General features: G+C 43.6%; 1 protein-coding gene across 4 annotated transcripts in view; it reads right to left on the bottom strand.

Moving 5' to 3' along the window:
• Positions 1-232: 232 nt before the first annotated feature.
• POMGNT2 (protein O-linked mannose N-acetylglucosaminyltransferase 2 (beta 1,4-)) overlaps positions 233-27,820 on the bottom strand; it is an 86,990-nt gene continuing 59,402 nt past the window's right edge. For 2 of the 4 annotated variants that reach the window (XM_052695900.1, XM_052695901.1), the window contains one exon: positions 233-3,674. In XM_052695900.1, coding sequence (XP_052551860.1) covers positions 1,849-3,582 — 1,734 coding nt within the window. In that variant the 5' untranslated portion in view covers positions 3,583-3,674 and the 3' untranslated portion in view covers positions 233-1,848. Of the gene's footprint in view, positions 3,675-11,891; positions 12,021-17,651; positions 17,782-27,820 lie in introns of those variants that run through there. The other 2 variants (XM_052695902.1, XM_052695903.1) reach the window with 2 other exon arrangements.

Here is a 27,820-nt window from a genome sequence, read left to right as displayed (position 1 = left end):
GCCACATTCAACTTAAAAGGTTGTGGGGCTGTGAGGCTGCAAAAAAGCCCTGCTGTGAGCAGGAGCAGCAGCCAGTGAGGTGGCTGGAAGCCACAGGATGGCTTTCCCAAGCAGCCCCATCTCACATCTGTCTCTTCTTTATGAAGTTTTCCTCATCTGAGTTCTGATGTATGTGCTACGTGACATGCAGGCAAATGAAGACTTTAGGACACAGCACAGATACTCACTTCACTTCAGCAAGAAAACCATGTTGTTCACGAAAACAACAGCCAGAGGATTCAGGCACCACTTTAAGATATCAGGGCAACAAATAATAGTGGGCAAGACTACAGTGGTGAAGCAAACACAGACTTTGACAGAATTTTTGATTTTTTTTTCCCTTTATGTCATAAAAAACTGTTTGAAAATGAAACGAGACATAATGAAAATGAATTCACAGAAGGAGCAGTAGCCTGAAGGTCCAATGTTGTACTGTGGTGTTTCACTCATTTTTCAACCCTCCTTTTTCTTGTCTGATTTTTGTATCAATGTTTTTCTCCTCCTCTCACTGAAACTCATATTATAACCTGCCTTGAGATGCTCACCTACCAGTCCATCACTCAGAAAGCAAGCCATTTATCCCACTGCTCAGACATCCATCCAGACCTTGGCAGGACAGCAGGGAGCAGAGAGAGAGAGAGAGAGGAGAGCAGTTTTCCTGTTGCTTTAATGTTGGTTATAAGCTATGGAGCGTGCTAACATCGATCAACAAAATCCGTTCACACTTCTGTCCCTTTCTTCCCCTCTCCCTCAAGGACTCACAGCTCCAGCTCGGAGCTTCCTTTTATTTTTCATTCAGCCTAATGCAACAGCACCCATGTAACTGCCACTGCCTGACTCTGCTTCCTTTCCTTCACATCAGCTAAATCTGTGCCCAGAAAGCCTCCCCATGGGTCCTGCCTGTCACTTTACAAAGCGTGCACTGATTAGCTGCTGATCTCAACAGATGACGCTGATCAGAAAACAAACAAGGATTTTCTTTGAGAGGATTTTCATGCAGGCCTCTTTCCCCACTGCCTCTTTCCAAAACACCCCTTTTCCTTCCCAAAGAAATGTATACAACACACAAAATGAAAACCAACACTAAAACACAGTAAGTTCTTTTATCCATTCCAACCTCCCACCTGCTGCCCCAGCCTTTTGTGTCGGAAGCAACGTGCTACTGCAATGGCACAGTGCATAAGGCATGTGCAGCGATTTCAAACACAGCGCCATCATTGTTGTCTCCTTCAGTCAAAATAAAACAAAATAAAAAGCTACCTTATACACATTTCATCACAGCAACAGACAGATCTATCACAACATGCATTTTGACACACGGTATAAAGCAAAAATGCCACTGAGGTTTACAGCAGTTTAATGAAAGCTCTCATACCAAATCCTTAACTCAAACTTAGTTATTGAAAAAAAAAAAAACTTACAATGAAAAAGCTGATGAGAACTGCTCACCTACCCACGGAATTAACTGCGGAGTAACGCTGTGCTTAGATACTCATCACACAATAGAAACAAATTTAAATCACGACTAAGGTACACACGATTCAATTCCATTCTGTTTTCAATTAGATGCATTCATGTAATGTAACCTCTGCAAGTTCTCTGAAGAACAGAGAGTTGTTTTCTTTATTTTTTTTTCTAACACTCACTGGAAATAAATACCATCTAAAGAACACACACACACAGAGTGCAGTCAGATGGACACTGAGGCACTGGTACAGTCTAGTCCTCTTCAGCCCTCTACAACTACAAGACCATCAGTTTTAAACCACAGATGGCATAGAGGGCAGAGCTGTACAGGTAGTGCACAGGTTATGTACTACACAAGAGCACATCTGCAAAAGGTCCCAAGAGATTTTTGTTGAAGATGCAGCGTATCCACACCAGGTATATTGTGAAGGGCTTAATGTTTTCCGAGAAGGTGTGATTCTGATGGGACAATATATAAGGCATGTAGGTGTTTTCCCCTTGCTCTTGTATCCACACTTCATATTTCACTTCTCTGACCTTCAGGTACTTAAGGTTCCAGGGGACCTGCCAGGACACAGAAAGCCTAGCTTCACTCGTGCCCTGGACAGAGGCCTGACACCTGGCATCCCTCACTTTGCCAGGGTAGAGGCTACCAGACCACTTCTTCTTAGTCCCGGGCTTAGACTTCACAGTCTGCCTGATGACATGGATGAGGGAAGGGATGTCCACCTTCGTGTCCTGGTAGGCACGGAACAGCCACTCAGGGTTGCGGCAGCACAGATGCCGCGGCACCTCTGTGCTCTTAATGATGCGCTCTTGCTCAGCTTTGTCGAGATGTGCAATCCCACCCTGATCCCAAGGTCTATCCGGGTAGGTAATGGTGTCTTCCCTGGCAGTGTTCTGCCAGGCAATGTACTGCAGGTCCATGCCAGGAAGCGTTGCCAGGGTTTTGTAAGGGGTATAATGTTCAGGGTTGATGGCATAAGGAAAGAGCTCCACCACCGTGGCACCTCTTGGCAGGAAGAGAGACATCACTAATTGGGCCCCATGCATGCTGACCAGCATGGACGCGTTGCTGATCAGCCGGACGATGTCAGAAAACGAATGCTCCTCCAGAGAGACCGTAATGGTTTTCATCTGAAACTCCTGGGCGAGGGCCAGGATTAGTTCTGCCTCATTTAGGATAAGTCTGTTGATTGTTCGACTGAACACGACGATGTATTCCTCACTGGTGCTTTGTTCCAAGCTGACGTTCAGCTTCTCCATCATGAATTTGGTGAACTGCCTGATCTCGTTACCAGAAACCAAGATGTTAGCCTTCGGCCCTTGTGGCTGGACAAATCCATACTGGTACCAGGTGGTGATTTTGGACAGTCCCACATAAGATTTGGTAAAGCACAGGAGCCTGCCCAGGGTTTTCAGCTGCTCCCTGAGGAGCGGTTGCTTGTTACTCAATAACTTGTAGAGGTCAAAATGAACACCTTCACTCCACCCTTCCATGAAGAAGAGCCGTGTCTCCGGATCTAAATCAGTGAACTGCTGCATGGTGTAATAGATGGGAAGGAGGTCGTCGTGAAAGACGTGCATCAAGTTATCCGGGTTGAACCTGTTAGCAATCAGTGCCACGTCAGGCACAAAGACTGGCTTTGGCATAAACTTCAGCGCAGCAGCGGGCAGCTCCACAAAGTTGAAGTACTGGGTGTTGTGATCTTCCACAGAGGAGAGGTCGAGCAGAGCTGGCTGGAACCTACGGGAGCCCAGGTTGGGCAGCATGACCGAGGAGTTGCTGTGGAAATAGATGAACTCCTCAGCCTCGGTTGAGTAGCAAAGGGACTCAAAGCGGCAGATGCGGTCGGTGTGCATCCTGCCAGTGCACACCATCCTAGTGCCATCCTCCAGCAGGGTCTGGAGAGCTGCATGGTAGTCAATCTGAACCTGAGAGAGCTCCTGGGACTGGCGCATGAGGACCAGCTCCTCTTCGACCATGAAGGCATGCTCTCGTAGTTTGATGTATTTCCACAGCACCGTAGCGAGGACAGACACGAGCAGGGCATTAAACACAGCTGCTATGTTCATTCTGTAGTTAGACCCTAGCAAAATGACAGATGGGGAATGCAACAGAAGGCGAGAACATCATTAACACTCCTTGACATGGTGAAGGCAAAGACCTGCGGAAAATAAAATAAGAAAAAAAACATTTAAACATCAAGTTTACAGACTTACCATAACTCATATTTCATGGACTATTCAAGAGTGTAGGGATTTTTCAGCATTTTTTCTTTTACAAGGGGAAAGGGAGCAAGTGTGCCAAAGCAGTACTTGAAAATGGAAAAAAACACACACAAAAAAAAAAACAGAAGAAACTTTCTTCTCTCATTTCCATTTCTACCCTTGTGAAGAAGACAAAAAAAAACCAAAAACAACCAAAAAGGTTAAGGATGAGCTCTATGAAGCTTTGTTAGAGAAAAGGTTACTCTCCCTGGGACTTTGGCTTACTCTGTTTTTTGCAGACCAGTCCAACAGCAAGAGGAAAGGCAGCGTCACAGTCATTGGCCACTCTGACAGGCCATGGCCACTCTGTCCCTCACCTTAAATGTAATTAATAAGAGAGAATAACACAACAAGGAGTGCTGCCACAAATCGATTCTGACACATTCCGTTCCAGTATGAAGCGTGAACTGGTGAACATAATGCTCTGTTACTGGGGGTGGAGGAGGACCAAAGAAGGGTAATTAAGGGCAATTAAGCTGTGAGGGGTCTGGAGCACAAGTCCTAAGGGGAGCGGCTGAGGGAGCTGGGATTGCTCAGTCTGAAGAAGAGGAGGCTCAGGGGAGACCTGATCGCTCTCTACAGCTGCCTGAAAGGAGGCTGTGAGGTGGGGATCAGTCTCTTCTCCCTGGTAACCGATAGGATGGGAAGGAATGGCCTCAAGTTGCATCCGGGGAGGTTCAGGTTGGGTATTAGAAAACATTTCTTCTCAGAAAGAGTGGTGAGGCACTGGAACGTACTGCTGGTGGAGGTGGTCACCATGGAGGTGTTTAAGGAAAGGGCAGACGTGGTACTTAAGGATGTGGTTCAGTAGGCAGTATTGGTGGTAGGTGGACAGTTAGAATAGGTGATGTTAAGAGATCTTTTCCAGTCTTAATGATTCTATGAACCCATGATATGCTGCTGTACCAGCTGCCCTGTGGTAGACTATCAAGTCTGCCATTTCTTTGGCTATAATCCAGGACCACAGGCTGGTAGCTGCCAACATTTTCAGAAGAAGCAAAGCAGTGGCATAGGAGAGAAGAGGGCTGCACTCTTTAAACAAGGAACTGATGTTTTATTGACATAATCAAACCTTCACTGACTGAGAATGTCTGACTTGCACCAGCACGGCTGATCCTTACACAAAGGTGAGTAACACATTATAAATGTTTCCAGCACTTCCCAGTGTCTTCCCATTCCAGCCCAAGAGTCTCCTCTGTGCTGCTATGTGGTCTCCCTGTTTCTTTTCCTTAAGAAAACAGGAAGCCACTGTTTTCTTTCTAAGCAGAAATGCTAGTGGCTTATATCAGAGCATTGATTATATTTTCAACTGTGAACTTCAATTGAGATATTGATTCACCTACAGTATTTATGGGCTCCGATCTTCATTATGCATCAAGGTTCACTGCTAGTCAGCCTGTAGATAATAGTGGTCATGACTCATGAGGAACTATAGGAAGATAAATTTTTCATTGCTATATACCTGATTAGTCTGTTTCTAATTGCAGTTTTTAAAGAGTGCAATTTAAACTCCCTTTGATGCGAATTTGTAGAGAGGGAAAAAAAGCAATAGCTCAAGCACACGCTACAACATCCCAAGCAATGGTCTCTTAGCATTTTAATGCAGAGACACTTTTCTTATATGCCAGAGTGGAGGAAGACAGCAAGGCACATTTAGGACATACGCAAACACTTCTCTACTGCCAAGAGAGTTCTTTTGAAAAGAGATATTGCAGCTTAAATGCTTGATCTTACAATCTGATTCATGCAGCTTGGAAATGAATGGAGAACCATTCACGGAATTCAATAAGGTTAAAAAGAATCCCCATAGCCTGTGGGATCCCTACAGCTTGCAGGATCCCTGTCTTAACTAAGAACTGAAAATACCTGAGAGACTGAATAATGCCTTGGAAGCAAGTGCTAGCTTGCTAAGCTAGTAAGTCATGCAGATCCTAGAGGTAGTCTCTGGGGACCTTAGCAACAAATTCATTTTGGAGCAGCTTCAATGACTCAAAGGAAATAGAAATGAAGCCCACCTCCTTTGGCAAGTAGTCTGAAAAACTGGCTCGTTTAGCAACTCCCTAAAAGCAAACAGCAAATTAAAAAGGTGCTATTTTGACTTCAGCCATGAAAAAGGAAGGCAGAAAGGACACTGAATGATCATCTCCCTATTCCACTCCCAAAAGACACTCTTCTTCTTAATACTCGTTCAGCTTTTCAGCCAGCCTGTAGCACTAATGGCATGAAGGATTACCATAAACTCTGTCCTAACTTTCCACCTTAATTTCCTTGGCAGCAATTTAAATCTGGTCTTGTCCCACATGCCACAGATATCCAGCACAGATGAACAATGGCTGTCACATCATCTCTCATACTTATCTCCAGAACAGGGGATGACTGATGCTCCTGATGGCTCTGCAGCTATCAGCTAAGGCTGTTCCATGGCCAGCCTTGAATGGAAACCTACTGAGGACAGCAGTGCCTCACATGGTGTGCTTTCAGGCCCAACTAACGCAATCAAGTCAATTCTCAGGAAAAGAACCATCCTACCCTTCTTAGGTGTTTGATGGGAACAGCTCTTACATTATTTTAGTGGTTTAGTGAGATTTCTAAAGCTTCATTTTTGTTCTTCACTATAGCTGAATGACATTCCGATATCACCCAACTATCCACATGACATCTCCACTACACATCTCAGCTACTGAGTGTGCTGCTTTCAATGGCTTCTGCAGCATTACCAAAGAAAGGACCAAGTCCGAACAGCTTTGAGGAGACAAGAGTTGCAAGAACTTGGCAGAGGAGAACACCACACGGCCCTTTTATTATTCCAGTCTGGCAGGGAGTGTGTGTTGGAGGGTGTTTCAGAGGCATTAGAAACCAACAGTCACAACACATCACTGACAGCACCTGCATTTCATGGGCATCTCGGGGGTGGAGAGCTCCAGCAACCATTACGAATCCATTGAGCCATACAGCCTATTCTAATGTTTCACCCTGACTGATTTGTTCTCTCCCCTCCAGCCCCAAGGGAAGGGCATAAGAGGCAGAGATGCAGCCCGACGGATGCGGCTGATGTTCAGAGGTTAGCAATTTTCATTTCAGACTCCACTAAGGCAATACCTGCTAAATGGCTACAAATGAGCTACCCAGCTTTTTAATAAAAAACACCTGTTAGCCCTCCTCCATCTCTTTCCTGGATGCAGCTCTCTCACTTCCTTGCATCTTAGCTAAAACAAGTGTATGTGCTTTATCTGACTAAGTGTCAAGAATGAATATTACAAGCTAGCAATGCTGAAGGAATTCATCTTTATTCTTGCTTCTAGCTGCTGATTTGTAAATCCTGGTTCATGCTGCTTAGCTGAGAGCTGCTTTTGATGGAAGTGAACAACGGAAAATGGACAGCAATGGGCTGTCATAGGCAGAACTGAAAAGAATTTCACAGGTACTCAGGGAACAGTCTTGAATCTTTGCCTGTTTTCTCACATTTTATCATCCACTACTTTTTATTTGATGCTTGCAGTGTACGCCATGGAGAATAAAACCTCTGGTCCCTCAGGGAGCAACAGAACATGAGCAGCAGCACAACGTGCCACCTGCTTGCTCCTGCACACCTAGGAGGGGCTGCATCAGGGAGGCAAAGCAATTACTCTCCATGTCCCTTGAGGCTGAAATTCATCAGTTAAGTGCTACCAACAGCAATTGTTCAGGCATGGGGAACCTACCCAGCAGGCAGCATGCAACTCTGAAAACAGGGGAAAGCATTTAGTCTTCCACGTAAATGTAGCTGCTTCACTATAAAAGCTACTTTTATTACTAACCCTCCCCACAACACAGGTTTAGAGCTGTAACTCGCCTCCCACAGTGTCACTAGAGAACATTCTGAGAACTGAAAGTGGGCAGCAAGCAGCTGGCCAGATGCACTACTGCTTTCCCTGAACTCAAAGCCCTCCGTGCTCCATTTCTTTCTGCATGTGCGTCAGCACCTGGACTGGTCACACCTCCAGCTGCCCACATACTAACCCTGTGCTGGAAAAGCTCACCCCATTCTCAGCATCATCCTCTTTGCCAAGTTACTGCTCCCGTAGCACTTGTGAGCAGGTAAAGATTCTAGAGCATGCATCTGGTGGGTTCAGTAAGGACCCTGTGACACTTGTATCATGTCTGTGGTATTCTCAGGGGTGCTCAGAAGTGCTGGCCTGCCTGGAGGCAGAAAGGCCCTACAGAGTGATCTGGTCAGGTTGGATCAATGGGTTGAGGCCAACTGTATGATCTTTAACAAGACCAGCTGTCAGGTCTGCATGTTGGTCACAGCAACACCATGCAACACTACAGGCGTGGGGAGAGAGCCTGGAAAACTGCATGGATGAAAAGGATCTGGGAGTACTGAAGGACAGGCAGCTGCACTTGAGCCAGCACTGTGCTCAGGCAGCAAAGAAGGCCAACAGCATCACGGCTCATATCAGAAATGCAGCCAGCAGGATTTGGGAGGTGATCATCCCTCTGAACACAGCCATGGTGAGGCTGCACCTTGGATGCTGTGTTCAGATTTGAGCCCCTCACTGCAAGAAGGGCATCGAGGCCCTGACGTGTGTCCATAGAAGAGCAACAAAGCTGTGAGGCACAGGCTGCCCAGGGAGGTGGTGCAGTCACCATCCCTGGAGGTGTTGAAGAACCGTGTGGATGTGGCACTGAGGGATGTGGTCAGTGGGCATGGTGGGGGTGGGCTGGTAGCTGAACTTAGTGATCTTAGAGCTCTTATCCACTCTTAATGAATCTATGATTCTATGATTCTGCCTTTTAACTGCTGGTCATCTGATGTGCTAACCATCTCCAGGAGGTGCGAAAGCAACAGAAAGTATGGATGGAGAAGCTGTTCCTCTCTTATTAACACGTAGAGGAGAGCAGAGTGGGTGGAATTGGAGAGAGGAGTTTCTACTAATATGCAGTTGGCATAAAAGAATGTTTGGATTCACTTAAGAGAAGAGTTGTGCTGTTATTTTTTAATTATGAAGCTAGGGCAGGATGAATCGCTACTTTAAAGATATTGAAGTGATGGACAATGTTTTAAACCTCATGCTCATTTCTATAATTACTATTTAGGTGAGCAGCTGGGAGAAAAGCTACAAAATCCAACATACCAAAAACCCCAAATGCCACAAATATTCAGCACTAAGACCCCAAAGCAACAAATAACAGCCTGATTACAGAGGACAAGGGTCAACAGCAGGTCTACGGAGGGACCTCCAAGTCCTGCAGGACACGACCGAACGACAGGTTCTGCCTGTGTCTTACTGAAGTCTTACAAAGCTCTTTTTACTAATTACCCAAACACTTGCCAAGACAGCGCTCAATTTTCCAAAGATCCAAGCGTCCAAGAAAAAAGCTGGGAGCAGATTTGGGTGCTCCTGCCATGGGTTAGGGAAGGAGTTTGGGCAGAGACTTGTGGGCAGTGAATGGGCACTGGACACTGTCCCCTATGGCAACCCAGTGGATGCGGCGGGGGCAGACATCCCCTCACTGAGGGCAGCCTCTCCATTACTGCTCTCTTCCCTCAGATCCATCTTTTGCTAGGCTGGCTTTCCAAGACCAGCACAGTAAAAGTAAGGAGTGCCAACATGACATTTCACACTCCCCCTGCAAAATGTCTTCCGCTCTCTCTCTCATCCGTGAGGCAAGAGGCTTAGCAAAGGACGCGGTATATGTAATACATACAGTTTTAAATACCTACTTCATCCATACTGAAAGCAGAAGTTGCTAGAAGGCAACTCTCCCGATTGGAAGGAGGGGGAGTTGGGATTTGACAGCCAAGAATGAACTGGCTTTTATCCTCAGCTCTGTCAGAGATTTCCTGCAGAACCACCAGCAAGTCAATCCCCACAGCCCAAAAAGCTGTTATCATCTTATTCACTGTATTTGTTTAATGAGATACATATATCTTTCACAGTACACATCACATTAAAGAAAGGATGGTACACTGAATGATTGATATCCTGAAATATTTTCTTTGTAAAAAGCAGCCAAGTGTAGAAAGGCTGACTTTTTAAACAGGAAAAGAGCAGATTCTTGAAGGGAACAAATGTGGTAGTTAAAGCTACAAATAGCATTAATGAAGCCTGATACGAAAAGGGAACATGAAAAATAAGAATACTTTAACTCAATACTATCAAATTAAATTTAAAAAAACAGAACTGTACCTGGAAAAGAATAAAACCAAACCAAAACCAAACACAACTGTTTTACAAAAACATTTGCTGTCTACAGACAGTAGTAACCAAAATTGGGTTTAACTCCAGCTTTTATGGTTTAGCAATTTAAGTCAGGAAGATAAAGCAGAACTGTAAGCCTTCCTATGACAAGCCCACAACCAAGGAGGCTCTGTCCCATGGTCCCTACTGCACACATATGTTCTGTATGAACATGAGAATATTGGTGGCTAATGCACACCTACCAGTTGTGCTTATGGATGGAAAAGAGTTCAATTTAATTTCATTCCAAATCAGTGGTGGCTGGAATAGGAAGAGATTCAAACTGACTTTCAGGGTGACTAGGAGCCATCAATTTTAATATTTGTTGAAACTGCTGTCTTGATCTAAAAAACAGCATGCAAAGAATAATAATTCCAATAGTAAGCAGCCAATACATATAAGAAAATCACAGAACTGGGCTTGAAGTATGTAATTATAAAGAATATCTCTTGGGCTTTTAAGAGCTGCTTCTCCCAGATCTCCATTCCAGCCAGAAAGATATGACTACTAAATCCTGTCCCCAAATTAAAACTCTGACCTCCAGAAACATCCTCTACATAAGATGTATTCTTGATGAAGATAAAACAAGGTTGAGTAGGAGGTATAGGAAAAATCAGCAAAAAAGAAAAAGAAAAAAGAAAAAAGAAAAAAGGAAGTATTTCTCTTAGCCCCCAAGCCTTTAGGTTTGTCCAACAGTCCCACAGCTGAAGATGAGAACTGAAGGTTCTCAAAATAACCATGGTTAGACTGAAGGGGCAGCTTAACAATTATCTTTGCACATTTGACTATCCTATCTAAACCTATCACATTATGATGGTACTAAAAGCATTGGCATAGGAGTTAAAAATTAAAAAAAAAAAATTCCTTTTGCCTGGTCCCTTGCTTTTCGCCTGTAAGCAATATACCTTTGTGGAAAACAAAACTGTGTCAGAGATCAACAGTTTTATCTTAAGCAATGGGCCTTTAGGTCTGTCTAAAGCAAAGACTGAGTGGGGGTGGCTGAGGGTAAAATTTCCCAATGCTACAGAAGTGAATTTACAATAATATGATGTGAAATCCTGGAAGCACCAAACAAGATGAGCTTTAGTCACTCCAACTATGCCTTTGGGCTTTAGATGCAACTTGCTATTTCTCTGCATGTTCCCTACCTTTTCTTTCCACTCTCTCTGACGGGAAAAGTACCTGTGTTATTTGGAGACTAGCACTGATACTTAGCAGCATTTACAGCCTGAGCTCTCCCTGCTTCCCTTCAGTGTGGTTCTGAGAGCACTCTTGTGTGCTACAAATTCTAAGCAGGGGACGAAGATGCTGGGAGCACAGCATGGCCAATAAGAGCAGTAACCCTGCTGGGTTACCACAAGCCCTACAGTACCATGTCTTCAGGGAAGAGTAATATACATACACATATATATATATACACACACACGCATACTAATTATATATAGTAACCATCCAGTAGGAAACAAATTTACGAAAACCCACAGAATTTTGTCCAGATCAGAGATGTTTTCCCCATGAGACTTTTTGTTTAAAAACAATAAAAGCAAACCTCCAGCCAGACAAAGAATGGCTACAAAGACATAGGATTATAAAGAAACTGCTGACCTCCTTCCCCTTCCCTCCCAAGCATGCACAGCCACAGAAGAAAGGTTTGGTGTGTATGAAGGGACAGGAAGAGCCAGAAACCCACACTGAAGCCCCGCAGAAGTACCCCGCAGCCAAGAGAGCCCACAGAACTGAATTCAGAGCCGTATGTGATCAGCACAGCAAACAGAGCACAGTTACAACAGCACCCAGCAAAGAAACACATTCATTCAGAGCATCTGCAACCTTTTTCATCCTGGAAGTACTATCACTAGTAGATCAGTGTTTCAGCACATGCACGCATACCTGGTGTTGCTAAATAAATGAAATGCTCTCCGGTGCCTCTCTTTTCACAGGAGAAAGAAAAAACAAAAAGACACCTTAAAGCTATGTTTTGCAGGGGAACGAACACTCTCCAGTCCTCTTCTTTCCCCACGACCAGAAAGAAAGAAGGAAAAAAATTGCATCTCCCAGCTCTCGGCACAGTAACTGTGCACCATCTGCAGACCGAGCTACCTTTCTCCCCCAGGTCTGAGCATGCTCTGTCTGCCGGCAGTGTCCTATCGCTCCAGCTGGCTCACCTCAATTTGTTAGCCTCCCAGAGGTCAGCCTTGCATGCAGGATGATTTGCTGCAGTATTCCTGCAAATGCCCAAAGGGCGGCCACGCTGAAACAAACTGCCGTGCCGCTTTGGCAGAGCTCAGCATGGCATGGGAGACAGACGGCAAACCGGTCCGGGGATGCTAATTTTAGCCATCCTGCTTTTGGGTGTTATTAATGCCACCGCTACTCCAAACACTTTGCAACAAAGAACATAACAATAGCAGAGAAAGGGAAAAAACTGCCCCTCGCTGGAGGATGTCAAAGCCATTCTGCATGCTTTCTAGTAATTCCCTTGGCACTAAGGAAGCTATTTCCTAGCTGTGATGGTCAGCAAATGGCTCAGTATTGAACAACGCTGTGAGCGCCCTCCTTCACACACCTAGGGAACCCTGTTTTTCAAATGAAGTTATCGTTTACAGTGGAAACGGTGATTCCTGAACACAAAGGCATAAAAACGAGCCAGGGCTTTTTAGACAGCGTCTTGCTGCATCCAAGCTGAAGGTCACAAAGACAAAAGCGTCCTACACAACCTTATCAGCAAAGCAGGAACCCGTGGGCACTGAGCGGGTTCCAGGAGGTGGCAAAGCAAGCAGTACTGATCCGAAACATTTCAATTCCTATCTTGCAACTGGATCTCCATGTAGGACCACAGAAGCATCCCAGTTCTGCCCACCAAAAGGAAATCATATCCCTGAACACAAGTATAGTTGTAATCAGGAGCAACATCCTTGCCATGCAGGGGCATATTTGCAGACACATCACAATGAAACATATGAGGCTTGCTTCATAATACATCTTGCTGATTATCTGGGAGGCTCTTTTCCCTTAAGTGAGACTTAAGAGGTGAAGTAACAATGATGAAAAGAGGAAAAGTTCTTTAGCACCCACAGGCATGCACATGTCTATACAGACAGCCTCAACGAAGAGCAACCCTTTTACTTAAGGCAAAACAGAAGAGCATTCCTAGGTTTTTGTTTGTGGCAGAAATTATCCTTGCTGCTAAAACAAAGTTTAAAGGGCTCTGCATTAAAAAAAAAAAAAAGCCACTAGATAAGACAGGTAGGATTCCAACCACGAGAACTTAGCAGCTACAAGGGTTGGCACGCAACTGAAACTCTCACATTAAATACCCACCATGGATAACCTTGCATGTCCAGCTTCTTATCCTCCCCAAAGCATGTTGGAGAGAGAGGATAAATGGATTTACAGCAACTGTTGCCAGTGCACTATGGAGTCACACTGCATCAACTGGTTGCTGTTGACCAAGTCTCCAATCTCTCTGTCCATGAACAACTCCCTACTTAATGTGGAACCTTAACCCTGAAAAACCGTCTATTTCCATGCAACAAGACAAGAAGGCCCAGCCAAATTTGTAAGTGACAGGTGGAAGCACTTACAGGGTGGTGAGGAGCAACACCTTTTGAATCATGTTTGCAATAAAGCATGATACAGAATCACAGAATCAATACGGTAGATCACCTAGTAATCACCTTGAGATCACCTAGTTCAGCCATCAACCCATCACCACCATGCCCACTGACCACAGCCCTCAGTGCCATATCCACGCGGTTCTTCAACACCTCCAGGGATGGTGACTGCACCACCTCCCTGGGCAGCCTGTGCCACTGCATCACTGCTCTTTCTGAGAATGCTTCCTAATTTCCAACCTGAACATCGCCTGGTGCAATTTGAGGACATTCCCTCTCATCCTTTGAAGTACTGCAATATACCTAAAACCCTGGGGGCAAGGATCCATCAGCATCTTGGGTTACTACATGTTAGGGAGTCCTTAGGCCTCAAACAGCCCCTGCACCATCGCTGCTGAGGAAGGTGGGTGTCATCCAGCATCGCACATGCTCAGAAATACTGTAATACCTCAGCATTTATAACCTCGGGTTTCTGAGTGCCATTTAAAAGCCAAATGCACAAGAAAAGATAAGCTTAAGGAAACAAAGGATAAACCCAAATAATATTCTGCAAAATCGACAAAAGATTCTTCAGGAAGCTAGACCTCCAAAGATGAGCCTGCCAACATGATGAATAAACAGAACTGTGCTATCTACTAAACTAGGGCATCACAGAAATAAAACAGACATTTTCTCATCTGCTCTGGTGTGCCACTTTTAAATCTCTACATTTTTTTGTGCAGAATAAGTAAAACAGTTCTGCTCAACTTGGAAACATTAACAGCTGCTAGGATTAAGAGGACAAGGTGTCATCTACTTCAGTACCCCATTTTCCAGCCTGCGCCACCTCAAGGAGGGCTCACAAGCCTATGCCTACCCTCTACCTGAAAGGACCCAAAAGAGACACAGCTTGCTTGGGGGAAATATATAAAAAAACTGAGCAAACAGAAGAGATCTCCAGCCTGTCCTCTCAGAACTAAGGATACCCAGGGATACCTTTCTCTTTTTAATCCATCTTATTGCCCTCTGGCCTCTGTGAACGCAAAGCTTCAGTCTGCTGTGGAACAAGCCAAACATTTTTTCACCTGAGCTTTCAAAAGCGAGGAATTCAGTGTGATTTGTAGTCATCTTCACCTAAGAAACACCTTGATTTTGTGTCTTCTGAACTCCTGAAAGCCCCACTGCATAACTTAGCTTCACTGATGCTAACAGGAATCTTTTCTCTAAGTCCACTTCTGGTTAGAGACTTTAATGGTGGGACCCTTGATAACTCAGAAATACCATAATGGGCTCTTTTTTTTGAGTTAAGCTTTGATTTTAATGGAGAAGGAAACACAATACTTACAGACTGGTCTTTCATTTATGAGTAAGATCCTCCTCTACTCTCGCAATGATGTATTTGCATAGATTTCACAAGTACAATTTCTTGCATCACATTTAGTCAGACAGCTAAATCCTAGTCCTGGAAAGGGCTTCGTAGTCAATCTGTCATACCACTGGGTGAATGAACTGAACATTATTTCATTAGAGGGGAAAAAAACAGCAAATAAATGTAACAACTCCAAAATTACAACTAATTGTCATTTACAACTGCACTATCACATACCAAGCGTGGCAGCCCCAAGTTCTTCCCAAATAATCAGTGCTATCAGCCTACTGCAAGTCAGTTCTGAGCCAATACAGCCCATTCAAACCCCATTAAGAGTTTGATAAATATTTAATGCGCCTCATAAAGTTCCAACCTCCAAAAACAGCATCACAAAAAAAAAACAGTTAACATTTGTGGACTCCTACAAAGCTATACAGCACAACCCAAACTTATTAATCTAGCAAAGAAGTCTGAATAGACCCCTCTTGGTTTAGGACTGACAAACAACGGGTAAGTTGCTATTTACTGAATCTCTGCCTTGCACGTATATGTTGCAGGGGTGCCTGCGTCACTCCAAGTTATGACATTTATTATTTATAGGCCTAGAAGTACACTCTACAAGAAACTGTTCTTCCTGCAGTGCTTTTCAGCCGAAAGTACATCTCAGTTTGAGAGCACAAAAAAATTCATGCCTGAAAAGAACGGACAAAAAAATGTCCTTGTGTTAATAAATATGCAAGGAGACAAAGGCAGCACTGGGTTTCTGGACACCAAGAAGAATCAGGACTCCACACACAGAGGATGACATTTCGATTCCTCGCAGGGTAGCATTAAGGTTGATGTGAAAAGGCCCAGGGCTTCAGCCAATCACTGAAAACACCCCAGCAATGATATATTTTGACAGCAAGAGTGAGATTTTCTGAAAGGGAACTCAATGGCCAAACCCCACTTTGCTCAACTGCTTCCAACAAGATAGCCTCTTTTTATAAGCTTGGGAGTATGAGACAATGATAATTCATGCTTGTAAGAGTAGCTTGGCAAGTAAACAACATTCACTTAGACACAGGTCAAACACTGTTTGTGACACTCTTGGATATTGTTCATGACTACCTGAAATTAGATAATGCTGCTATGGCTTAGGGAAACTGAACGGCCTCGCCACGGTGTTTCCCACAGCCCAATACTTGTTAACAACTATCGTTTAGGCAGCAGTAAGGTCATCTGCCCTCTCTCGGACTATAATTCAGGCCTTTATCACCACGACATCACCCAAGAACCATATTTTCCATTTTCCATCTTCCAGATGGGAAGATTGAAATTTACAAAGGGATCTGGGCGAGACACACAAATGAAGTGCAGCTGTGTGAGAAATACCCACCAACCATCAAACCCTCAGGTATACCCCAATGTTGTGTGCATCTCCACAGACAGAAGCCATGGCATGGGTATCCAACCTCTTGGCTTGCCTGGGCCACACTGAGTGAAGAGGAATCGTCTTGGGCCAAATATAAAATATACAATAAAGTTAATGCATATAAACAACAAAACTTTAAAAAAAAAATACATGTATTAAAACATTAAAAAAAAAAAAAAGAAGCAAGCAACAAAATTATAAAATGAGATATTTGACCTTGACCAATAAAAGCGTGTCTTCACAGGCACACCCACACGTAGGTGGAATGAAATACTGTTATCAGCAATCACTGCATTACTCCAAGTATCACAACGCATGTAATGCGCAACGCGCACAGGTTTGGATTCAGTCGCACATGCTCGTGCAAGAGGCAGTCAGATCTACAAGAGGCCCCCTAGCACAGCTTGCATTCCTTTCTGATAAATTTAAAAAAATAAAGGAAGACTATTCCACAGACAAGGTTTCATTCTCATCCAAACCAGAGCTGGTGTAGCTGCTGCTCCAGGAGGGATTTAACAAACATCAATATGGTGCATGGGGACAGGATTTAGTAGGGTCTCCAAAATCAAAGGTGACAGTTTAAACATGCTATAAAGATCAGAGGGACAAGGAGGATGATGACATCAGACCCACTGCAGCCACAAGGCAGTCTAAAGCTGGAAATCCTGTCAGCCTGGACCACAACTCCTGAATTCTGAAGAGTGGAAGGGAAGAGAGACCATTCCTCCTGACCGTTGAAACAAACAGGGTAGTCACAACCAGCAAGTCTCATGGACGTCTCAGGACACAAAGATGCTACTGCCACAACAAAAATCAGCTCTTGAAAGGAAAAGCATCCTTGAATTTGAACGTCTTAGGAAAGGGGGTTGAGTATAGAAAAAAAGAGAAATAACAGAGAAATAAAACTTGCCTTTTAGGCTAAAAATCAGAATTCTCATGCACTTTGATGGATCTATAGGGGAGAAGAGCTAACAAACATGCGAAAGTACATGAAGGACAGGGGTAGAGATCTTCAAGCACTTCACTGCCTTTTCTAGATTATGCACTTATTAGTTTATGGCCTGCAGTTGCTTCAGCACCGATGAGAAACACCTCTACTCACAAGCATGATTACAGCAGCACTGCCCCCTGCCTGTGCTCTGAGCTTCCACTTTCTGCTCTGTTCAGAGACTTCGTCCACTCCTAACAACCATGGAGAACCAAAAGCCACAAGACAAAGTTATCGTACTTCACAGAGAGAGCTCCATGGGGAGGCTGTAACAGCGCCTACAAACCTGATCAAAATAGCAGTTTCGATCCAAGCTGGAGAGTGTGCTTCAATTAGGCAGTCTCTGACAAATGCCTAGAGGTGCATAGCACAGCAGCATGATAGGAAGGCAGTTCAGAGCCAAGGCAAAGGAGAAGCTAAAATCAAATCAGGGGAAATAAAAATATTTACTGCCATTTTGAGTCACCAGATTGCAAATAGATTGCTTTATCTCCAATGCTCCCTTCAAGCACACCTGTACAGCACTGACCCCCATTTTAAAGGAATGCAGCCATCATGTACCCCAACCCCATTCATATGATTGCAGTGTAAAATTAACAGCTACCAGGAGCACAGTATTACTGAATATCATAGCACCACAGAACCAGTTGAGTTGGAAGGGACCCTTGGAAGTTACCTAGTCCAACTCCCCTGCAGTGAACAGGGTCATCTACAGCTCCATCAGGTGCTTAGAGTCCTGTCCAGTCTGACCTTGAATGTCTCCAGGGACAGGGCACCCATCACCTCTCTGGACAACCTGTGCCAGTGCCTCACCACCCTCACTGTGAAAAAACTACTTCCTTATATCCAATCTAAATCTCTCTTTCAGTTTGAAACTATTTCTTCTTGTCCTGTCACAGCAGACTTGTTAAAGAGCCTGTCTCCTTCCTTACAGTCCTCTTTTAGATACTGAAAGGCTGCTCTCAGGTCTCCCTGCAGTCTTCTCCAGGCTGGACAGCCTCAATTCTCCCAGCCTGGCCTTGTAGGAGAGGTGACACATTCCATAGGTAATCCCCTCTAGCATAACCATTTGGGTTGATGCTAAGGGAGTGCAACAACATGGGCTTGGGGTTCTGGGTTGGCAGCTCATTCCAGAGCTGCTAATACTTGAAGATCCACTACAGAGCCTGAGATCTCATGAATCATCTGAAACAACTCAGAACAGAAAGAGTGCATTACCTGACAGCATAGGCCACAGGACTGACGAATATCTTCTGATCAGTTAAAACATTCCCCTAAAATTATTTATTAATAATTAAATATCCCAGACTGTTTTTCTCTGTGGAAAAGAACAATTCTTATCTCGTCTCTCATCTGATTACAGTACCATCAGAAGCCCGGAAGGGCAGTAACAGCTCATGGCTGTGGGCCAGGCATTTATGGATTCAAATGTTGCTCTGAGGGCTACTGCTGCTCCTGACAAAAGGGAGAGAAGAAAGCCATATGAATAATCTTTCTCAGCTTCAATATGAACCACTGCACGCAATAGGGGAAGAGTGATGAATACACTCAGTTACTTGTAGAAAACCACATTAAGTTCTCCAGGTGTCATATGCAACAATTTACAGTTCAATAGCTAGGAAGAACTTCTTCATGCCCTTGGCAGACAGAAAATTCACAGAAGAACAACTGAATCTAGGCTTATCTATCAAGGGCACAGTAGCAAGAGGACAACATTCAAGCCTGATTTGAGAGGTCTTTAAGACTTACCATTCCATTTATTTCAATAGTAACAAAAATAAGGGGTTGATTTTTGCCCTGTAAATCCTACCAGCAAATCAATCTGCATTCCTCTGCAGCATTCCTTCTCACCCCACCTCTGTGGAGGTTACAGCAGCCACATAAATAGCTGAAGTGATGCTTAATAGACACATGAGGGCAAAACCTCCTGAGAGGCAGATGTTCCTCTGGGAGGGAAACATCTGTAGTACAAAGGCACTGGCACTGCGGCCACTTACTGGTGCCCCCTCAGTGATGGGAGATCCCTTCTCCCTTCACATCCCTTGCCGCAGCAGCTCACTTCTGTTCCTTTCTTTTCCACCAGCAAGATCTACTATGCCTGTTGAGTCAAACGCTGAGTCAAGCATTTGGGAAGGAGAAGCTCTTAAAATAATAATTGAAAGGTAACCTGACTGTCATTCAGAGAAAAGCAACGTAAGCTTATTAAACCAACTGCTGTTTAAAACAGCTGCATTTGAGAATACGTGACCCCACTGCTTATGTGCAGCTCTCGATCCACGTGAAAACATTTGTGAAGTCAAGGAAAGCAGCTACTTCACACAGTATTTCAGCTACTTCACACAGTATTTCAAGACATCAAAGGCACCGCCAGCAGCATCAAGATGTGCTTCTCCACCTCTAGACTTTTGCTAGCATTGCTGCTGACACAGCCATTCCTTGCAAAAGCTGTCAGGCCATTTCAGTAGCCCTGCAGTGTTACCCAAGCACTGGAAGGGAAGGAGCAGGTCAAACCCCTCTCACTTGCCAAGAATCACCAAGATGAGCCATAGTGAAAACATACATCTTGTCAGAGCCATTCTCATATAGGATGGCTCTTGTGACCTTGGATAAAAGACTCAAATACACATAGACATCAGCCATAGGCAGGCAGACTCATCTTCAGTCTAGAAGGGTCAGAGATGGGGGATATACATAGTCTCAGGCAGAACCTTCCAGCCTTGGCTCACCCAGCTCCAGCATCTCCATGGCACAATGAACTGCTTATAAGGCTGTCCTGGAATTTGCTGGGAACAGCTTGCTGAGATAGCCAACCCTTCTTCCCCCACAAAGGGATCAGAGCTGCAGCCACAAAAAGCTCCTCTTGCAACTTTGAAGACTCCATCTGCACCTGTATTAATGCAGCAAGTACGTGCAAGGAGAAAGCACCCAAGTCAGAGGCTGACCAGGCAACTGCCATTTTAACTTAATGTTCTTAATGTTACACAAAACAACCACTGTTCCTTTACCATCCAGGTGACAAAATGCACTAAAATAAAACTCTTCTCCAATTTACTTGAATACACTCAATGATGAAAAACAAGCATGTATTGAAGAGCCCTGTGTTCCAATGGGACAAAGATATGCATGTAAATTAAGCAAGGACTGAGAGTGCTTCTTGAATGAAGACCTCTCTTTGTGACTTCAATGCTAAATATATATTTGTAAATATATGTGCATGTATGACTACTACAGAATTCATAATAAAATATTACAATTAATGTATAGTCTACATATTGCTTTTGATACCTGCATTAAAAGATGATGCTCTATTAATTTAAAAAACTTTTTCCAATAAGCTGCTAGCTTCCTGGCTGAAGTTTTATGCACAATGGTAACACAGGCAGAAGCCAAGAAGCCGTGTGTGAAACTGTCTCAGATAACCGTACAGGAAAAGGGAAGGGGAAAGCAACTCCAGGCTCCATTTTCTATTAATTCTCATGTCTCTGTGTGACCATGGGTAATAACCTACGTAGTAAAGAACAAACAGCCAGAAGCAAGGAACAGGGGTAAGAACAGATCATTAAAAAGTACTAAGCACCAAGGGTCCTAACTTAGCTGTAGGCAGTAAAAATACACACACACAAGAAACCACCTCATGTCTCCTCAAAATGAATTTGGTCATATACTTTTAGTGCTGAATAAGTGACTGCCTCAGCGCGATTCCAGCGTGTCTATTAGAAAGGATAGTATTTCATCTGTGTGTGGAGGTCTGCTACCCTGCTTACCCAGGTGTTTCTCTCCATTCTTCTAAAAGAGGAAATTACGCAGCACATTAATTTCTGTGCACCTTTTTATTTTACATTCCTCCTCCTCTCCCCTCCCTCCACTCCTCTCATCCACTGTGATTTATGAAGAAGAAAATATGGGTAGTTCACAACAAAATTGAAATACATTCACAACGCAATTAATACTGCCTCAGTCTGGTTGGCTCATACGAGGGAGCTTATGATCACAGAATCACAGAATGGCTCGGGTTGGAAGGGACCTCAAGGACCATCAAGTTCCAAGCCGCATTGATATGGCAAGTCAGTACAAAGTAATACAGAGGTCACGAATCTAGTGTCACACACCTGGGTTAAAGGCTCATTTACCCAGAGAGCAAGCACTGAAAATTACTCTTGCCAGTACAGAGGGATTTCAATTCACAGACCTTTAATGCTCCAATCTATTTACTTTACAGGGGCTCAACTGGAAGAGGGGAAATAAAGCAACAGCAAACTAAGACATGAAGTAATTCACAGCTAACCCATTTCTAGTCCATCAAAGGCTCATCAAGTGACTGTCCAATGCAATGGACTGCTGTCATCCTGTACCTAAATTCCATTATCTTCTCGCCAGAAGCAAACAAGACCCATCACATCCAAGTCACTGACAACGGAAAGCATTCCTCTTCAGAAGAGCCCAAACTAAGGAGAGCCTTTCCTGGGCCAAAAGGACAGAGCAAGGAGGCTTCAAATTTCTTTAGGGTACTTTTTCAATCCTACAGTATTTTACACTAGTTGGAAGACAAGAAGCCCTAAGAAGGGAAGAGCAAAGCTTCAGAATCTGCTTATTTTTCAGTGGTAGCCACAAGGGTCCATAAAGTAATCTTCAGAAATGACATGGTCTACATTAAAATCCAAGGATACCCTCTATCTCCAGTGTGGTGTTAGAAAGCAGCATTCCTTTATTCCTCAGGATATGTACCAGAAGATGTGACAAACAAATGCGGGCTCTCAGAATTCAGGTCTTTTTTTATTTAAACAGTTAATACATACACATGCAGTACATTGGCATACATATTCATTCTTTTCCAATAACTCATTAATATATGCTAATGTCCCTCTGGGCATGCATGGTTGCATTTAGGTGGTCATACACACACTTTTCCTCATCCTCACTTTTCCATCATCAGCTTTATAACTGAGACTTTTGGCTGCCCCTTAACTGTTTTTCCCCAACTTGGCAAATCTCCATTGCTTGATAGGCCACAATGAGCAACTTCCAAAACAGTGTATGTGACAATCTGAGGAAAATCCTTGCCCTGGTGAAATGCAAAGATAAGTAGTCTATTATGACTCCAGTGTTTCTTGTGAAACAGAATTAAGAGAAAAAAAGGCTGTTCACACATGAAGCAAAGTTGAAATTGAAGTTTTAGAATTAGAACTCACTGACTCCTTTTGCTAGACTAATATATTGGTCCTTAAACTTATATTCTGCTAAACAAAGCCTATGTCAACTGGGTCATCATAACTGGATGAATGAGGTGGCCTTCCTGCATGCAAGGCCATCCACCTCATACAAAAGTTACACTGAGTGCAGTTAGGAAACTCAATTACAATTACTCAATTACAATTCCTTCGCTTTGTGCAAGCACAGTTTTAGCATTACATACCTCTGCGGTGAAGAAAAATATGGGTCCCTGGAATAGAAGTAGCCTATGCCAATTTTACACAACAAGAACCTCCAGACGAGGACCCAAATCTCATTCAGCTTCTCTTTGCTCCTTGAGCAAAAACCAAACTGACAAATAAAGGTAACATGCTGTTTACATGACAACTGTTCAATACCAAAATTGCCTCATGCCCACCGTCTCTCAAAAGCAGAAATACATTGCAATCAAATTGTGAAGGTGAGCCAGAAACATCAGGCCTTCACTGCTGCTGCACTCCAGTAACAAGGTAGAAAAGACATTAATACCACATACAAAGAAATCTTTGCTACTGAAAAACAAAACCGTATTTACTGAGAGCTACATTTTCTCAACTGAACTCTGGATGACATCAAATCCAATTTTTTTCAGAAATACAAACCAAACTTCTGTAACCAAACAACCTTTTATTTCCCTCGTTCTTAAACCCTGCCTCCAGACATGAAGCAAGCAAATCCCTGTTTAACATCAAAACTCCCCCGTTGCCTCTTTTTACCCATACGTTGGTCTTCAGAGCGTTCAGCAACTGAAGAAGGTGCTCCTGAATCCAGTGGTGTAGAAGAGCCTGGCTGTTGATGATTGTTTAAACCCGTTTCAATTTTATAGTCAAATGGTGGGGAAGAGGAAAACACTTGCATGGGCGGTTCTGAAGGGAGAAGTCTTAATATTTTTTATGATGGAAAAGGGAAATGTCAGTAGGTTCAGATGTAAAAATTGTGCAGCAAAGATTGTCATAGGTATGACAAAGCAAACTTTGTTGTGTGAGACAGTCAAATGGCAATAAAAAGCTGCAGGCTGGATGGTGAAATACTTCTGCTTCTGAAGGAGAAAGCTTGAAGAGCTAAAGGGACTAACAATCAAAGTCTTCATTTACATGGCATTTCTAAGAAAACTCTCAAGTTATGCCCAAATACACTGTTATACTTAAACTCAGGAGTGTTTCTCTCACAAAAAGAAACAAAACTAAACAAACAATATAGAAAGCATTTCATTGAAACAAAGGGAAGGAAGAAAGGAAATTGACAAGAAGGTAAGAAAGAGCAAAAAGAAGTCACTTTCACAAAGGAAGTACAGCAGAAGAATGTGCAACCTTCAAAGACAGCACCAAAGAAAAAAAATACCAGAGTGGGAGATTATCTTTTTCATCTACATCAATCAGTAAAGCACTAAGGAATTTCCAGTGATGACCCTAAGACCTCATCGTACTGCACAAAGTAAAGAATATCAGTTATCATACAGGAGATGGATATGAGAATTGCAGTGCCAGCTGCAGTGTTACAGGACCAGGCAGAGGTAATTCAGAGAAAATAAATGATGCTATAAAATCAGTGCATCAGAAGCAGTCAGTCCCCGTATCTCTGCTGAAGGCTCAAGGACACGTGAGAGATGATATCTAATTCAACACCAAAAAAAGAAATCAACAATAGAAATATTTCCATCTGCACACACAAATGATGCACCCCTCCCATCAGAAGCTCAAGGGGACAGAAGGCTTCACACCAACAGGAGCATGCAGACAGCATCCGGTGCACAGAATATGCTGCTTCCTCGAGAAGAAAATACACCATGGAACAGAAAAGAGCAAGAAATGTGTTATGGAACTAAAAATGGAGAAGAGAAAGCAAAGCAGCCAGAGGACAACCAGAATAGGGATCAGATGAAGAAAAGATCTAGACTCACTCAGGTCATTGCACAGAAAAGAAATTCCTCCTCTGGAAACCTTCTGGAGAATTGGATTTCTTAAGCTAGTAGTGAACTGCCAGTATATGAATATATGGAACTTCTGATCTTATTTACACTGAGCAAGAGGGCAAGAGGCTTGTCTGCAAATTATGGAAACCCTCTACATATGCTATGCACTGTCTCATAACATCCCCTGTCTCTTCTTCAGGAGTTGGACTCTGATCCTTATGGGCCCCTTCCAACTTGGGATACTCTATGATTCTGTGATAACATTTCTGGCCCCTCATGCCAAACCACACCATACCAACCTACCCCAGACATGGCAGAGCAGGCATGGGCAGAACATCAAAGCAAGAAAAGGAAGTGCACATACATAGGATAGCAAACACCAGACCACTAGGATCTCATCTACATCAGTTCACACCAAAAAATGATTTCCCCACAGCAAGGCAGCAGACAGAGGTGTCCCTTTCTGCTGACAATTCAGCTGTAGAGCATCAGCAGCAGGCTTGAATCAGAAAAAGTCCACTTGCAGACCACGTGACAAGAACATTCATACTAAACATGATCTCAGGAAAACTGACAAGATTAAATCCAGGTGCAATTCCACATCTTTCAGCCTAAATATGGAAAATTCACACTACTTTGAGACTGTGAAGGGCTTGGTTTTATCAGTGCTATTTATACACACTTTCTTGATTCCTTTTAAGCATATTGTTTATACATGTACACAGAATAAAAATGAAATGCACAGCAGTGCATTTATGTATCACAGAAATTAGATTAAGCCAACAGACTCAAGCGCCAAGTGATTTTAAAGACAACAGATCCTTATTTTTTAAACATTTTTCTAAATTATATATGGGCCGTGTAACCCTCCAGACAAATGAGCAGTGATAAATTACGTTCTGTCTCTAGCCAGGCACTTCAAGCAATCTCCACCCTCCCACCTCCTCATCACATGAAATAAAGATGAAGCACCATGCAACGTCAATCACACTGCAGCTCCACTTGGCACCTGCCTCCACCTGAAACGACAGAATAAACGTGTTGAGATTTCCATCAGTCTCTGCTATCAGCTGTTGAAGTTTTGGCTGCAACGAGCTCAGGCACTCCCTGAGAGGGTGCTGGCTACTACATGCCTGACACACTTAGCATTACAGCAGATCGCAGCCCATTCCTCTCACAAGTTTCTCCCGATGGGATTGCTCTCCTTCCAGCCGACTTTATCTTTTTTAGCTGGACAAGTGATTTTGGCTGTATCTGAGGACTGCAGTGCATTTAATGAGCAGCACAGCACGCTCCGTGACCCGGCTGCTCCCCAGCCACATGCCTGCGGGAATGCCACCTGGGGCACTAAGCCTGCTGCATGTGCTTCAGCACACACATCCCATTTCTGACCTGCTTCATTACCCTTTTCCCAGCAAGTTCACTCAGAGTTAATTTAATGTATTTAAGGACTGAAGACCAGCCTCGGCTCCCTGCAGTGCTATCAAACATGTTACAAGCAGAGAACTTGGCCGTATTCCATCTATGGGGTTTCCTCCGAAGTCCACTTCTGCAGATAGTTGAGCTCTCGCTCGATAACTATGAGAAAAAGGCTCTGTGCTACACAACCCACCACCACTGTGAAGAATTGCTGTACCCTCACACTGACCTTTGCATGCCCCACTCCCTCATGAACAACAGCACAAGAGCTGGATCATTTCCAGTTGGCCTCATCCAATACTCACAAAGTACGCAGCTGCAGAAGATCACAGCAAGAAGCAGTGATTGTTCTTCCTTGTATTCATGCCCTCATGGCCTCATCACTTTAAAACATCTCCGTACTGCTACAGAAGGGCATCAATCTTCAGGCCAGGAAGCAACACAAGGAAATTCATGCCTCAACACTGCCAGGAGGAATGAGGAGAGGCAAGTCAATGCTTTCCAGCTTCTTCCTTCCTTTCTGAGGGGGCAAACCCCCTCAGTTTAGGGGTCTGGTGTCCTCACCTTCAAACCTCCATAGAATTAAGATTTTCCCTTCCAAGGGCAAACTCCAATTTCATCAACATCTGTGCTATGAGGAGGCCCCATACAACCACCCAGGCTTTGGGAGGGAGAGGGAACGGTCTTTGTTCATAACTCACACCTGCACGTGCAATCTCACAAACACCCCATTCATAAACACCTGTGTTATGCTTTCCACCAGTACAATACCAGGGCTAAAATTTGTATTTAAACATAAATTATTTCTCTGTTGATTTAGCCAATCTAAAAATGAAGAACGATAACAAGCTGGGAAACTTATCTCAGCTCTGGTCTAATTGCTACTCAGAGCAATCATTGCAGGAAAAAAGTGCAGAACAGAAAATGAACTGTCTGTAGTATGTTTGGACTCTGGTTTACATAGTACAGCGTTATCTCTATCAGTGTGTAGGGAAATGCAAGTACTGTATACCTCTGCACCAAAAAAACGAACAAACAAACATTTTTTGCTTTCATTATTTGAGTAGCAAGCCATCAAGGAAAAAAAAAAATCGTAGTTATTTCAGAGATGCTTATTGCTTTGGCACATGTGATCTGCCTGCAAAGGTCTGCAAAAATCTTAGTAATTTTCCTACAGGATGACTAAGAATTGTAGAATACCTGAGCTGGAAGAAACCCACAGATATCATGGAGAGTGGCACCTGGCTCCATATAGGATCACCAAAAATCAAACCATGCCTGAGACCACCGTCCAGATGCTTCTTCAAATCCAAAGTAGGATAACAGTTTCGGATATAGAGATTCTATTAAGAACTGAGGCATTTTGAGATCTACTTTCTAAAGGAGGAGAGAAGAACTGAGAAGTAAAGGAAGAAAGAAAGGCTGCAATTCAAGTAAGTGTGAGAGCATCTATAAATAGAGACCAGGATTGAGGGAGGAACCCAGTGTCAAAGACAAAAAGAGATCAATGACAAAGGTAGGAGAGGACTAGAAATCTCTCAAGTTAATTACAGAATCTTAGGACCACTTAAATGCACTTGGTTTGAAGTTAATTCATTCCCCTTTCTTTATTTCAAAAAGAAGACAACCATAGGTACCACAAATGAAAACCCACCCATCAAAACCAATCAAGGCTACATTTTAAAGGCTAACTCTCCCCTCTCTCTTTTTTCTCTCAGGCTTCCAGCTTCCCATCTCAGGACTGTCAGCAACTGTCAAAGCATCATACGAGAAACTCATCTGAACACACAATATAACTTGATAGGCAATACATCAGAATACCCAGATGTGACATCGACAAATTTCAACAGATGGTGTTGGATCATATCCAACGATTGAAAGAAAATAAGACAAAA

This window comes from Tympanuchus pallidicinctus, unplaced genomic scaffold (assembly GCF_026119805.1).
Source record: "Tympanuchus pallidicinctus isolate F22 unplaced genomic scaffold, pur_lepc_1.0 scaffold3, whole genome shotgun sequence".
Classification (NCBI taxonomy): domain Eukaryota; kingdom Metazoa; phylum Chordata; class Aves; order Galliformes; family Phasianidae; genus Tympanuchus; species Tympanuchus pallidicinctus.
Note: the sequence above shows the minus strand (reverse complement) of the source record. Positions and strands in the feature narration are given on the sequence as shown.